Below are 15853 nucleotides of genomic sequence, written 5' to 3'. Positions count from 1 at the left end.
GATACAGATATAATATTCATATGAAAATTTGGTATGTGATGATGAGGCACCTTCGTACATTCTTTCGAGGAGATTTTGTCATTAGTGACAGGAATATTTAAAGAAAAAATATATCATATACAAGAAATACTCAAGTCAAAAACTATCGAAATATACCAGTATTTTTGGTGTGTTGAATTTTATAATTCTGCAATTTCCGGTTAGTAATTATATTATTTCAATAGGGTCAGACAAGTAAACATTTTTTTTTCACATGAGAAAATAACTTTCGTCATCGCTGCCGAAAAGCTTTTACTATTCTAATACTATATAAAGTGTTCTTAGTGACACATAGATATGGAAACACTTACTTATTTTTAAGCATCATTTCCGAGTTTCCCACTTTTACTTTAAAGTACCAATGTATATGCATAAAGATATGGTAGATGTGATTCAAGGTACAGAAAAAACCATCGAACAATCAGTGGTCTTTGGGACAACAGACGGCATATTATGTACGTAACTAGAGTCTTTCCGTATACAGATATATACTTTGGAGAAAACAATTCATTCGTCTCATGTACGGACTGCTACTTCAGTAAATACACAAGTAAGGACAGTATAATAGTAACAGTCGTACATCTTAATATTAATTTTTGTTTGGGAAGGGAATCGAGGGAACTAGGACTCGAACGATTATCGACAAAAATGATATTTCATGGATAACAACTAGAAAATAAAGTAAACACACAGACACACACAAGAAAATAAAATAATTTAAATGACATTGCGCATATAGAATCAAATGTAAACGAACAACCCGGACTTCACTAAAAACTGGGAGCATTTGGTGCGCCGGTATGGAAAATCTACCGATTTTCAAAAAACTCTCGCATAGTTGCCCATAAGATATTATGTCGGGAATATATTTGTGAAACAATCCTGAAAGATATCACAGTGCAGATCGAAGATAGCAAAAATAAAATTAAGTACAAAATATTTGAAGGGATCAGACAAAATATTAAAAGAACTGCAACACATACAAGAACCAATGCAACAAATCTGACAATCTACTTTTCCTCAAGGAAGCCCTCTTTTTTTTCAAATGGCCACTATTCATCAATACATCACTGTGAATGTTGTTAGACATTGTCATTGGAATGTAATTTTTTTTCACAGACTTATCTGCCCATTTTCAATGAAATCAAAATGTATTGCACCAAAACCTTTTTTGATGGGACAATCAAAACTATTAGAAAACTATTGACCAAACTTTACGACAAACGTGATGATTTTTCATTCAGAATTGTCAACTTCCTTTCATATGTGGCAACATCCCTTCAGCACCTGCGTATGGAGTGTTCATATCACAACTCATACGTTATGCCAGAGCTTGCCGAAACTACGCAGACTTTTTGTATCGCAGTAGAACTCTAACAAATAGGCTTCTAGAACAGGGTTATGTTGCTACAAGATTGAAGTCATCACTACAGAAGTTTTATGGTCGTCATCATGAACTCGTGGATCGTTATGGTGTATCCATCTGCACCATGAACACTGATTTATTCAACGGGTCATAGTTTTCCTTTCCTCGTTTGTCTACCCCGGACTTGACTTTTTATGAGCAACACGGCGGGTGTTTCTAGAAAAGCAGAGGACGCTTACCCTACCGGTGCACCTGGTCCATGCTCCCAGTTTTTAGTGGAGTCCGAGTTGCTCATTTGCTTTTGTTACTTTGTATGTATGATTTTAGTTACTTTATGTTCTTTGTTGTGTATGTCTGTTTTCCATGTCTGGTCTTTGTCCCTGGATTACATTCTTTTGATTACCCTATAACCTTGGTTCCCTTGATTACTCTCTCAGTTAAGATACACTGTCGATGTGATGAATATATTTTGCTTCATCCATTGCGACTGGCAATTCGTTGCAAAACACTGTAATATTTTTTGACAAATTAATTCTATTTAAGCAGTCAAATACTATTTAAAAGCAGAGGACGCTTACCCTACCGGTGCACCTGTTTAATGCTCCCAGTTTTTAGTGGAGTCCGAGTTGATCATTTGCTTTTGTTACTTTGGATGTATTATTTAAACCACTTTATGTTCTTTGTTGTGTTTGTCAGTTTTCCATGTCTGGTCTTTGTCCCTAAATTATTTTATTTCTGCTACAATCTTGGTTCCCTTGATTACTCTTTATGTCTCTATACCACGCTATAATAATTTGTATCAATGTGGGTGTTTCAAATGCATTTATACAATACAGCTGTATTCAAACCTTTTAGGCGTATCACTGCCTGCTTGATTCTGCCGGAGACACTTATACTTAAGTTATCATACTTATACACATTTACCCTTACATTATAACACATGTAAGTAAAAAAGTAATTATATTTCTTTGATATAATGGTCAGCTTGATTTCAAAATTAATATGAGAAATGCGTTAAATTACATGTGATATATTAAGACCTTTTTGTCAAAATTTTAATATGCCGAGTTGTGTTGTTCTGTTTAGCATTTCTGATAGCTGGCATTGTATGAGATATGCATTTCTTAAATACAAGTCCTCATATTATTCAGACTCTGCCTATGGTAGAAGTGGTTCATTGTGCAGAAAGACTCACCAAATTAAAATTGATGTGTGGGCCTACATATGCTAGTTTTGGCGTAACGATAGTTTTTTGATACACAGTGTATTTATTTTTTATTTAAAAAGTGCAACAACCAAATGACAAACTAAGAACAGTTATGTGGACTGTAAGTGCTTCCGCGCAAGAAATAAAAGAACATTTGTTGTTTTTTGACATGCATGATTCATCTCCAGTCTGATTTTTATTTAAAAAAATATACTAGTACTTATATGCTAGTCATATGCAAAGTTTATTTAGTTTCGTATTGGGTCGAGAGAGAAAGCTATTTAACTTGTCGTGGTTATGTGACCAACCGGATTCAAACATTCAAAATTATCCTTGAAAATTAAGTGATGTTTAATATAAATCATACAGAAATGAAATTTAACTATCTACATTACCATTAACGTATGTTGAGCCCTTCTTTAATCGTTGTAGGGGAAATTCTTAGAGCAGAAAATTGATCAACCTTAATCAATCTAGCCAGATTATTTATCATCTTCAGATTTTGATTCATATTGCAACAAACCACATTCAATCATCCAGGTACGATGAACGTTTTATCATTTGGTTTATCATGAATCGAGGAACCGAAAATCAACAATTAAATAAAAATATTTTGCTAATATTCAAATGTTAAATTTTAGAGAGTTACTGAATTATGCATACTTCAAGCATACAAATTTAAGAATTACAAAGCCCTTTTTTCGAACTTTAAAAAGTTACAGTTATTCAGTTATAGGTAATTTAGCTATCAATTTGATAGTTGGTAGGTAATGTTATATTTTTAAAAACTTACCGGAACTGGATACTATTCCAATAACGGAGCAGTACACTGCCAAATTCATACATGTTTTCCACATTCTGTGATATACTGTCTGTTTGCTTCTCTGTTAGCTATTATAATCGTGGTATCCTTTGATTTCTTTTTAAATTGTATACTTTGGAATGCAGTATATATTTCGATACCGAGGGTCAGTAGAGTCTCCAAGTCATTTACATTAACTTCAACAAAAGCATTTGGAATACGGGATAAGACAATTATACTGCTTTTCCTGCAAAATGATTTGTCAACTTCTCTTACGTCATATTAAATACTTAATTTATTTTTGTTAAGCGGTTTAAATTCTAGGTTAAAACCGTTTACGGATTTTTAAACAAAATTGTTTATACATAAAGAAATTACAAAAGTAAAGGATCTCTTGTAACATTTTACTATCATTTCAAATAAACAAAATAATAGTTCTATTCTCATATAGTTTCGGTAGTGTTTTTGATAGTCTGGCGTCACAATGGGGCAAAATAGTTTGTCTTAGTTATACAGATCTACTAATTAAGTATAAGTGTTTGTAAGAATTAGGCAAAATGGGAAAACTTAGAAACATGCATGTCAACAGGCCACCGATCTTACAATAACATATAACTCATGGATGATTTTTCTATCTTAAAAGATCATTATTTGATCTCTGCATCATTGGATTTGGTCAGAAATTTTTCAATAGAATTTTGAAAAAACGGGATTTTTTTTTTACAGTATTATCTGCCCTTAAAATGTTCATTTCAGTGCATTTTAATGAAATTGTAACTCAATGGTCCAGCATGATATGGAAAATCTTGTATGTTTTCCTTGATTCTGATAGTGCAAATAGTCAAATTACTCACTCAAAATGCTGTTTCACCTACTGGCTGATTCTTTCAGAAACTGATAATTATATCATAAGATACCATCTCTGCGCAAACTTTAACTCTTCAAAAACGAATCCATGATCACTGTTATAATAAAATTTTGATTTATTCATTTATGCACTGAATATTTGTAGAAAGAAATTTCATGTTTTCTGTACATTAGGTCAGGTAGAAAACATATTATGTTCAGAAATGAAACTGAACAGTATATAGATTGAAAAATAACAAAATCGTTTGCATGACATTGTTATGAAATATTTGAATGTTAAGATAAAGTATAGGCAAATAAATCGTATATGTTCTAGCGTTTGGCTTACTACAAAAGCCGTTATAATAGTACAAATGTAGTAACATTCTGTGGATGTAATGAAGTCACAACTCATTAAAAAATCAAAATTAGATTGATGTAATGAAGTAACATCTAGGTTGATGCAATGGATTCAGAACTAGGTTGATGTAATGAAATGACAACTCCGTGAATAAAATGGAGTCACTACTGCGTTTATGTACACACAATGAATAATTAAAGTTAACACGAATAAAACAAAATGCTTAGACGACTCCCTTTTAAATTGACCATGTTAATTTTCCGAGAAACAGAAGCGATTATATGGAATTCAATTTTGATACACACAACTGTCAGGTGAACGATTTTACACTAAAACTTAGCATTTAGCATAAGTCTATTTAAATCTATCAAGCCATGTCACTTTTTCGTAAATCAAAAAAAAAAAACACGACCTTTCATATTGCATGCTTTCTTGATATTTTCATCATGGAAGATGGTGTCGAATGAAATGTTATCATTTCAGTTATGCGCCAATAAAGCATTAAGTAGAAATACAAATTAGAATTGTAAAAATGGAAATAGTCGGAGACGATCTACATACCATGGAATACAAACTGAAGATAAGGAAAATGTACTATTAATTCTTTTATCCAGTGTATTAAATAATTCAGATAAATCAAGACAATACCATTTACTTCCATAGGAGTGCTGTACTTAATCGTCTAATCAATCAGTGGTCTTCCAATTAATCACTGCGTTGCGTTGGGTATAGGTTTGGCATTATTGCTTGCAACGAAAATAGTTGTTATATCATAAAGATAATACTTCTTTACATATATCACACCTGTTAAGTGTATGACCTTAACCTTGCATCATTTTTATGGTACGTTTGAAGTAATTCCTAGCATCTACAGAACAAAAAAAAAGAATTATAAAGATTAAACCTGGCTCTATAACAGGGCTTCCATTAGGTACTGAAAGGGTGGGCTGGGACGATTTCTTTGGAACAAAATATTTATGTTCTCTGTGTAAAATTAGTATTCGGTACTGCCTAGACAGCATGCCTCCGTTGGGCCAACGTTGTCTGAAGGTTGGTTCTTTGGATTTTAGTTGGCGTTGGCAATACTACGTTGGCCCAACGTTGGCCCAGTGTAACAGTGAGTGGTTTGTGGAAATATTTCCTCTTGATTTATTTTTACCAATGGCTAAACATACCGCTTTGAAATTTTAAATACTTTCATATCATAAAAAGGTTTTACGTTGGCCCAACGTTGGTCCAACTTTGGCCGCACATTTCAGAATAACCTTTGCATTTAATGTTTTTCTTAAATAACTTTTTAGAAGCTGTTTGTACTTGAGAGCATTGTTAAATTTCAATTTTTAAATTAAAACCATGCTTACATAATTTGTAGTTTTTCTACTTTAGTCCAACCCAGAGCCAACGGTGAGCCAACATTGAACTAACGTCAAAACAACTTTGGTGATACATATGTTTAAACAGCCTTCATATTATTTTGATGCAAAAGTGTATATTGATCTCAAGTAAAGTGAAACAATAAATCAAATCGGAACATATCGAAGAAAACTTGTGTTGCATCTAAACTGCGATACTAAGTTGGGCCAACGTTGGCCCAACGTTGAAATACCAAATATATATATATATATATATATATATATATATATATATATATATATATATATATATATATATATATATATATATATATATATATATATATATATATATATATATATATATATTACTCTGTTGGCTGTTTCAAAATACTGCTATGTGCATGTTTAATATTTATGTAACGAGTATTCGTGTTTATTATTTAGTACTTAATAACACACAAACTTATTATGAATAACCAAATCTAACTTATGATAACAATAATGTACGTGATTATCTCCCACTTAGTTTTGTAACTGAGAGCATAATACGCCTTTTTTAAATCAAAAGTTGTCTTTCATTTTGAACAAACGTATACGTATTTTCAATGTGTGAATTCTACCTAAACATAAAACAGTGACAAGCATTATCATATGTCTATCAAATACAAATGATTTGCAAACTTTCAATATCTATTATACCAATGCTTGTTATATCTGCTAATTTGATAATAGATTTTTTGTTAAATAAATCTTATCAACTGCAATCAACTTGTCATTGGTACATTCTTACTGTTAAGAATTTATATAATAAACTGTGGGGAATTTTGAGTGCGATCTTTGATATTTAGTGCATAGTATCAGCACCCTGCGACATAACAATTAAACAAATCATAAAATTTAATTCTAATATATCTCAATGAATACCATGGTCAGACCGCTTGGTTGGGTAAACGTTGAGTTTATGTTGGGCCAACATTGGGTATTCGTTGGGTCAATGTTAGCATTACGTTGGGCCAAGGTTGGCCCAACTATTGCTAGCCTCCGTTGGGCCAACATTGGCTCTATTTGCACTTACAACATTCGGCCAACATTGGGTAGCCCACGTTGGCCCAACGTAAATGACTCCGTTGAACCAACGTTGGCCCAACGGAGGCATGCTGTCTGGGTGACAACCAAGGTCGCCTACCAATACGGCATCGCTATAGGAGCAAAGAAATAAGTACTTTTAGATAATGGGGACAACAATATCTTGGTTACATATAACGGCGATTTTTGCATATACTCATTTCATATATTTAAAAGTGAAAAAGGGTCTTTGCATGTGGGATATAAGATATCAATTATGAAGTGCCCACCTTGCTTTTCCTATTGATAAAATATAAGGATAACATTCTGCGCCAATCAAACAGAATAATAAAGTGTATTGACAATGACAGCGGAATAACCTTGGACATATCAGCATAAGTCTGCTATAAATAGCATAATTTATACGAAGATATATCACTCTGTGTATGTTGTCAGAAATCGAGAACATTAGTGATTATTGATATATCACTAGTGTTTCCTTCTTTTACCCCGTCCTGACATAAAATCAATTGTGAAAATAGTATCTACGTACTTTTACACTTAAAAAATCAATCCTCATAACTATCGATGCAGAAGTTTTTGTAAGAAGTACATTTGTTTTAAACTAAGAGAGAGTATATTTTACCTTATGACATGACATTATGACACGTCCTTAAGAACGCAGCTAAGGCCTAGTATATTAGAGTTATACCTGATCTGGCAATCAGTGCCCTCAGTTTTGTTTTTTTTTGGGGGGGTGGGGGTGTTTTATTTTCCGAAATCCAAAATTTGACTTTTTTTTAAATTCTAAGATGCGCGTTTTTATTTTTTTTGTTTTGTGTTTCCTGTGTGTTCTATTCAGTATTTTTGTTCTCGCTTTAATCATGAATTACCTGGTATTCAATTTAAAAACTTCCTAGTAAAAAATTTTACTAAATTCACCATGATTACGGTTTTTTTATTAACTTCTTTCATCAATAAAGGTTTTCCATTAGCGAAAAAGTACAAAAATATAACAATAAAAGGATCTAACAAGTGCATGATAAATCCGTAAATAGATAGACTTAAATCGAATCGATGACACGCATAATGGAAGGAAATGAAAGATAGATTTATGTAAGTGGTTATACAAAGAAATTCAAATTAAATTATGTTGCGTACATAGTATATTTGTTCTGATTTGTTGCACTAGGATATCAGGGGCGGATCCAGAATTTTAGATTGGGGGGACGCACAGTTAAAGTTCGATTTTTTTAGGTTAAATTTTGAAATATTCTTCTAGAGTGGGTGCAAAGTAGATATCTTTTGTGGTAAAATTAGCGAGAAATTAAAGTTTCAACCTAAAACCGCCTAAATCTACCCCCTGACAAGCCATGCTTTGCAAATTTTAGGGGGCGCACGCCTGCCACGCCCCCGCCTGATTCCGCCCCTGGATATGGTATAGCTGGATCAGTAGATCTTGTTCATTTGTTCTCACTTCCTTCGGTCGTGAACGTAATACCTTATTGGCACAAAGTTCATCCAAACTCAATTATTCAAAGATTATTATTCTAACGCGTTTTGCACTTTGATTATTATCTTTGAAATAAAGATCAAGTCAAAAAAGGTTTCTAAAGTTGTACCCTTTAGGTACTTGGAATAACAGCAACAAATTCTGTCCATGTTCTGTTAAATACCTGGGATGCCTACATTACTGGTTTCAGATTCACGGTTCAAAGTTCGATTGCTTACAATCTATCTTCTTTATTTAATTTTCAAATTTTCAAACATTCTCACATCCACATTTTTTTCACGGAGTCATTTAATTCAAATGTAATTATTTATATATTTAAATCCGATCTACATAGTTTTAACCAACCACTTAATATCGATTTCGGAGCGTATACCAGTTCATACCGACTACAGCTTTCATTCAAATAGTAATATGCATGATCATTTTGTATCGAAATAAACATGTAAGTTTTAATAACCTATAATATTATGAGTTGTTCTCTCAGTTTCTGTATTATATCCGCTGTATTTTGTTTTATTTTGTATGCTTTACCTGCATCTTTGTGTTTTAAAGTTTCTCCTATAACAGCGGTTAACTAAATTAACCAAGAAATCCAGACCCAAAATTATATAGCAGGAAACAGAATAAGAATCAAATATGATAAAAGTTCCTGTCAGGTGAGGGTGTGTTCCAAGATATTTTTGAATGGTACAGCCACTTACTCTCGATTTGACTAAAGCATTGTCAAGTGTAGGTCAAGTTGATAGATACAATTTTAGCACATTAATGGCACACCGAACAAGGGGTGTACAGATAGGCATCAGTCTGTGTAATCAATACCAGCTTGTGGTAGCTTTTCAAATACTGAATAGAGTGGGTTAAATAAACTTATGTGCATAAGGTCGCTATACACTTAATTTTACATTTTGACCATATAAACTTTGGGAAGTGTTGAACGTTTTTTCAAGGTTACAGTTACATAACAATATGTGTAAACTATAATATCGATGGAGAATCAAACATTTAGTGTTTAAATAAATTAAATAATTGGAGAACATGCTTCTGTGTGTGTTATCTAATTATGCAACTGTTCAATGCTAAATTTTTGCTTCTTTGCAAGTTGCTAATTTTTATTGATTGTTTCTCTTTCTTTTTGCTGTTGGTGATATTTTTCAATATCACACTGGCTGACATTACCTTTAATTGATTTTCTTCACTGAAGGTGAAATACGGTTTATAGCAAAAAAGGCTAGAAGTGATTAATTTTACCATTTATTGGTTACCACTACAGTTGTCAAATACGGAAAAAATGTCAACTTAAATACACCTAATACATCTAAAAAATGACGTAAAAAAACGTACGAAATCACGTAAACTCTCGTATGTCACATGAACAAGACAAAACAGTTCGGAACATTCCAATATCGGCAAATCACAAGAGTAAATAAATATTTTGTTTGCATTTAAAAGTGGTATCATTTTCATAAGACAATTATTATAGTAAATACAAAAAATACAATGTCATGTATATTGCCAATTTCAATATGCTGTAAACTTGTTTCAATGAGTAACATCTCATCATCAGCATTAGAAATGTGCATTTTGCAATTCGCAACATAAAAGGATTTTTTACACAGCTTAAACTTTCATCATGTTAATCGTTTTACCCACTGCTAACAAGAGACCACTGTTGGCCTTCTTGGTTTTTTCTGAATAAATTCATTAACGTTGATTAAAATTGCATCTGATATGAATTAACTTGAATTCCCTGATGTAGAACAAGTTATATACACCTAGGAAGTAATGATCTCGATTAAAATGATACTCAAGGTCCTCTGTTGGTACATGTAAAATAGATTGGTCGTCTTGTTAGATGCAAGATTAATCATCGTGGATAGGGCATTTGCGATTCCGGTGTAAAAGTTTTTCGTAGTACTTGTATTTCTCTGGGGAATTTATGTGTTTGGAGGGGTCATTGTTTTGCACGAATGTGTGTGTGTGTGTGTGTGTGTGTGTGTGTGCATAGACGAGTGAGGAATATCAAGTGAAGCTCCATTTAAGGATTATGCAGTAAATATGACAAATAGTTGATTTGTCACTTTTTAATTTTATTTGCTAGATATTCTTATTTACCTGTTAATAACAACTCATTACAAATTGATGTTCATTATAGTACTTATCCATTCGCAAATCAATCTTTTTATATGCCTTGCTTTTGTAAATGTGTGTATTTTATGAAAACAGCAGCATGTCAACCTAATTGCACATTTTAATTTTGATTGCTTACATTAGAAACGTTTATTGGTTCGTGTGGGATTTCAATTAAAAGACGTATACATTCTCTCAAATCTGGAAGGATTACAATCTGATTTATACTCTCAACTCGAAGGTCATGGGATAGAGACAAAGCAACCAACATTAATCCAAATAAACAACGTATAAAACCCTGACTTGAGTCGGTACTATGACGTCATAAACGTAAACTGGTTCTCAGTCGGCTTTTTTAAGTAGCAGTCTCTATAAACCTAATAGAAGGTATTTTTTTTCAATTCGTGCATATCATAAACGAACAGAATTACTTTTATTTCCAGAAACAGATACACACAATAAAATCAGATGTCATTCTGTAGAGCACTTTTATGATAAAAGTTGTATGAATTGTGTAAGAAAATGACACTTTGCAAAAGTTATCGTTTTTGATTTGGTTGGTTTATGTGGGAGATGAATGTATTGTTTTCTCAAAACTACAGATTTGAATACAGAAAGGACTATCATTATGTAGAAATACAAATATGTAGACAAAAAAATGTTTGTTCGGAGGGGTTTTCTGCACGATAAATTACGTCCACATAGATATTGTCTGAATTTTGTATTGATTAGTATTTAAGTACCAGTCCAGACACTAGCTATGGTAAAGTGGTTCAACCAACAGAACAAACGATGCTTGTTTGGTCTACATATGCAATATTGTATGTGACAATAGATCTGTACTTTTGAGAAAACTACACTTTAACCTCCCACTAAAATCAACCAAATCAAGAACAATAACTCTTGCAAAGTGCCAATTTCATGTACTTTCTCTAATTTTTTTTTATCTCAAAAGCGCAACACCCAAATGAAAAACTAAGACTGTCTATGTGGTCGGTAACTGATTTTGAAATATAAGTAATTTCCGAGGGATTTTGACAGGCATGTAACAAACCCTGCTTGTTGCTACGTAAAGTTGTGGCGATGATTACCTAAATTTATGCTTACTGAAGCTGATCCCTGTCCATGCAGAAGGTAGAACGAAAACAAAAACAATACAAATAAATTGGTTACGTTAGGCTTGAACGTCAGAAAGAATCTGCTTCGTGTATTATTATTCAAGTCATATTGTGATATCCAAAACATCATTTGACTTCATTCAAATTTATTGTATTGTCAAAAACGTTGGAAAAAACTTTTCCAGTTATAACCAAAGTAAATATATAAATATATTTCGTCTCTGCAATTCTTACGAATTCAGACATTGCCCATGATCGGGATTGTACCCGGTCTTTTAGCGGTACGTGGACCAAAGTTTTCTCTCTTCCGATAACAATTCAAACAAAAATGGCGCCTGTACGAAGTTTGAAGCTTTTAATGACTTTGATGCATTAGGAAGTATTGGATAAGAGTAAAAAAAAAGAATAACAAAATTACCGAACAAGAATTTGATCTATAATCAAGTCAAGACCAAATTAATGTAATAGTGAAAAGCTCTCTTCAATATGCTATAATTTAGTCAGATATTGACAATATGATTTGATATCTCTGCTTCGTCAAGGCCTAAATTCCGCAAGGACATGAAAAATGTGTATAATATACCACTTTCGAATGAACTGTCTGTAACTAATAAAGGATGAGCAAGACATACAAGTCACGTACAATGTTGATACTGACAATATCATACGGAATGTATGGATGAGCTCGTCACTAACTATTCTTCTGTTTATAAGTTATGTAATTTATTTTGGCATTTTTATTCATATCAATGTACAGTAACTATTTTTGAACCACTTTTGTAGATTGTAGACAGGATTATCTGTCTAAAATATGTAATGGCAATTGACATCATTTTCATTCAAAACTCCTCATAAGATGAATGAGATACGTCACAATTGCAGCCGCGAATTCGTATGGGTGGATCCGGCGAAAGTGTCTCCTTACTCCCAAAAACTGCTAAATTACATTTTTGAATTTGCTGACAATTAAACTTAACCTGTATTTTATGATATGGAACAACTATGTTAAGTTTTTTTTTAAAATCAGCGATCCGTTCTCAAGTTCCCGTATAGAATCGGGCGGGACGGACAGACGGAAGGACACGCAATTTTTCTGTGGATATCACATAATACATCGCCACGTCGTGTGGTAGGGTATAAAAAACATTCGATAGAAACGGTTTTAGTGCATTAAATTGCCTCTTATTCTCGTGAAGATTTCTTGATTTTATTGCTACGTTAATTTTGGTTGTATAGTAGCAATAAATTTATCTATCACACGAATTAAGCTCTATTACATTAAACCCAATATCATTAGGTGTTCGACTGATCTACTGTCCGTATAAAAATCCCATTTCATAAACTTCGAGACAATCATGACTGTGTTAAATGACGTGATTGTCTTTAAAACTGAATTTGTTGATTAAGAAAGTCATCAACTGTATCCTGGAACTGTATTTTTTTTAACATTTTCCAATTACTATGACATAGCATGGAGCATTATAAAACAAAATAATAAAACAATTAAGATATTGATCTCGGAGTACATTCCAAATATGAATGTAGGTTTGTGTACTGCTACTTTATCTTGCATGTTACACATTCTCTTTATATAGTGAAACCTCTCTAAACCTTACCCTGAATCAACCAGATATCTGTCTAAACATAACATTTTTTTGAGCCTGTGTAAATCAATAAACTGCCTAAACCGAACAAGTTATTCAATCTCGAAAGGAATAGGTTTAGGCAGGTTTCGTTATATTTCGAATTTAGGACGATTACCCTACCGGTGCACCTGGTCCATGTTCCCAGCTTTTATTGGAGTTCGAGCTGCCCATTTGCTTTTGTTATTTTGTATGTATTATTTTAGTTATTTTATGTTCTTTGTTGTAATTGACTGGTCTTTGGTCCTGGATAACATTCTTTTTGGTTCCCTTGATTGCTCTTTTATTTTTTGTTGTGAGAAAAATTAAATTAAAACTTGTTATTTGTAATATAAATACACGATAAACTACACTTGAAGATGTGTTAATTTGGTCAAGTGCTTGTACGAACATTAATAATCATCATAGTATTGACCACAATGACTTCAGTGTAGGAAGAGGGGAAATGTTTGTTTATTATTTATAACTACAGTGAAACCTGGTGGAACCACACTTTAGGGGTCTAAAAGGTTGAGAATAGGCACGAGGCGTACATGGTCAGATGCTCGAATGTCAATCTAGACTCAGCGAATAATTTACAGATCAAATGAAGGAACAGGTAAATCGTTTTAAAGAACTACCTTTTCAACTTTTAGATTTGAAAAATAAAGGGCTGTCTGCTGCATTATTTTAGAGAGTTTACGAACATCCACTGCTGCGTGGAGCTTTGACAATAATTGTAGGCGATGAATACCAGCATGATTCTATAATTTTGAAATAGTTCAATTTAGATGGATTTCACTGTAAAACAAAACTAGTTACACCATCGTTTCAGAGTCATGGATCGATCTCAGAGTTTTTCTTCACAAGTAAAACGTATCTGTACCATATGACAGCTTACGATCATTTGACCGGATATCGCTAATCAAATTCTTTGCGAAAGTAGATTGGTAGGAAAACCTGGACAGAATACGATGCTGAAGAATTACTTTTACATTTCAAATGGATTTATATTACTGTTCCAAATAATAAAATGTTCAGTCAAAACGTGTTCTTTTGGAAGAGTCCTATTGCTCAATACAAAGTTTTTGATAGTCTATATGGAGATCAGTATGCTATTTAATACAAATATACTTAGTTCTGCCTTTAGAACATATTCTAGCGTGTATGTTACAGAATGATTGTTTCGTATAAAAGACATTTTCTTTTGCAATCGAATTGTTTTTGCTAATTTTGCAAGAGAGAAAAAAAACCTTTTTGAAGGTCAAGTCTAATACAGATGAAGATCATCCGTCAAGGCAGAAACGGACACCCTTCTTCATTATTATTATTATTATTATTATTATTAGTGTCCTGACGTTGTCATCAAAACTCGTTACTGATGTCGATCAAAATATGAGGCGAAGAAGACAATTCATATGAAAATATTTTACGACCAGAATATAAGTGAAATCGATGATAAAATCAAAAACAGCTCGACAATAACAAAACAAATATATTAAAAATGATATAAATACTTACCCGAAGAACTGGCAACCATTCCGAATAAAATCAAATTGCAAACTAGATGCAACGAGATTTCTGAGTTCATTTCAAAAATAAAAAGACCTGTCATGTCCTCCTCGTCACATACAAAATGTAATAACTTCAAAACTAATAAAAATCAATGTAAGTCGGTATAATACAGTTGCTAAAAAGTCGAAGATCGCCTGAACAGCATCAAAACGATTTTGACCAGCCTTCTTTTAGTTCTGATGCGATGCTTTTATATCTAAAGACCGTCCCTAACACAATCAGTGACTATATAGCATACTGTCAGAATCTGGTAGACAACTTTCCTACTAAACGATTTGTCGCTTGCAATAAAGATGTTAATTTGATAGACAATCTAAGTGATTTGGAATTCTATAAATTCATGTATCTCCTACCTTTGTCAGGGTGGTTATAAATCAAGCTGACAATTGTAAATATTGTTTGCACTACTAAGTCTTGTTACTTTTAATTGTTATTTGTGACAAATACATTTTAACGGTGATATGCTGAAAACATATTAATTTTCGTGGTATACTTATTTTCGCTATTTTCGCGATGGGCTGGTAAGCGCCATTTAGAGTACCACGAAGTTTATTTTTGCACACTGTAGCGCTAGTCATTTTTTTAATTTTTCGAGAGTTTGTGCACTCGACAGAATCTGCAACAAAAATAAAACAGCAATCTCGAATAATAATACGTTTACAGTACTTGTATACGCATTTATAGTTTTTAACAAAAAAAATAATTTTAATTGCTAACTTCGCTCATTTTATTGATTACTCTAATAACAATACATGTTTTTTTATAATCAATCATATTGAACAGTCGTATTTATCATCGTGTTCCTGTTTGTGTAACACCAAGAAAGTCTACTATATGATCAATCAATTACTACAATA

At 32.6% G+C, this 15853-nt stretch overlaps 1 protein-coding gene across 2 annotated transcripts in view; it reads right to left on the bottom strand.

Annotated features, from left to right (window-relative positions):
* The window catches only part of LOC148606525 (carbonic anhydrase 1-like), a 45271-nt gene extending 30024 nt beyond the window's left edge, over window positions 1–15247 (bottom strand). Inside the window, exon 1 of one of the 2 annotated variants that reach the window (XM_088544193.1) lies at window positions 14943–15247. In XM_088544193.1, coding sequence (XP_088400319.1) covers window positions 14943–15036 — 94 coding nt within the window. In that variant the 5' untranslated portion in view covers window positions 15037–15247. Of the gene's footprint in view, window positions 1–3405; window positions 3607–14942 lie in introns of those variants that run through there. The other variant, XM_088544191.1, reaches the window with a different exon arrangement.
* Between the last annotated feature and the right edge of the window lie 606 nt (window positions 15248–15853).

This window comes from Perna viridis, chromosome 9, assembly GCF_037379345.1.
Source record: "Perna viridis isolate PV_CMFRI_1.1 ecotype Kerala chromosome 9, ASM3737934v1, whole genome shotgun sequence".
Classification (NCBI taxonomy): Eukaryota; Metazoa; Mollusca; class Bivalvia; order Mytilida; family Mytilidae; genus Perna; species Perna viridis.
The sequence above is the reverse complement of the archived record's forward strand: the minus strand, read 5'-3'. Positions and strand labels throughout refer to the sequence as shown.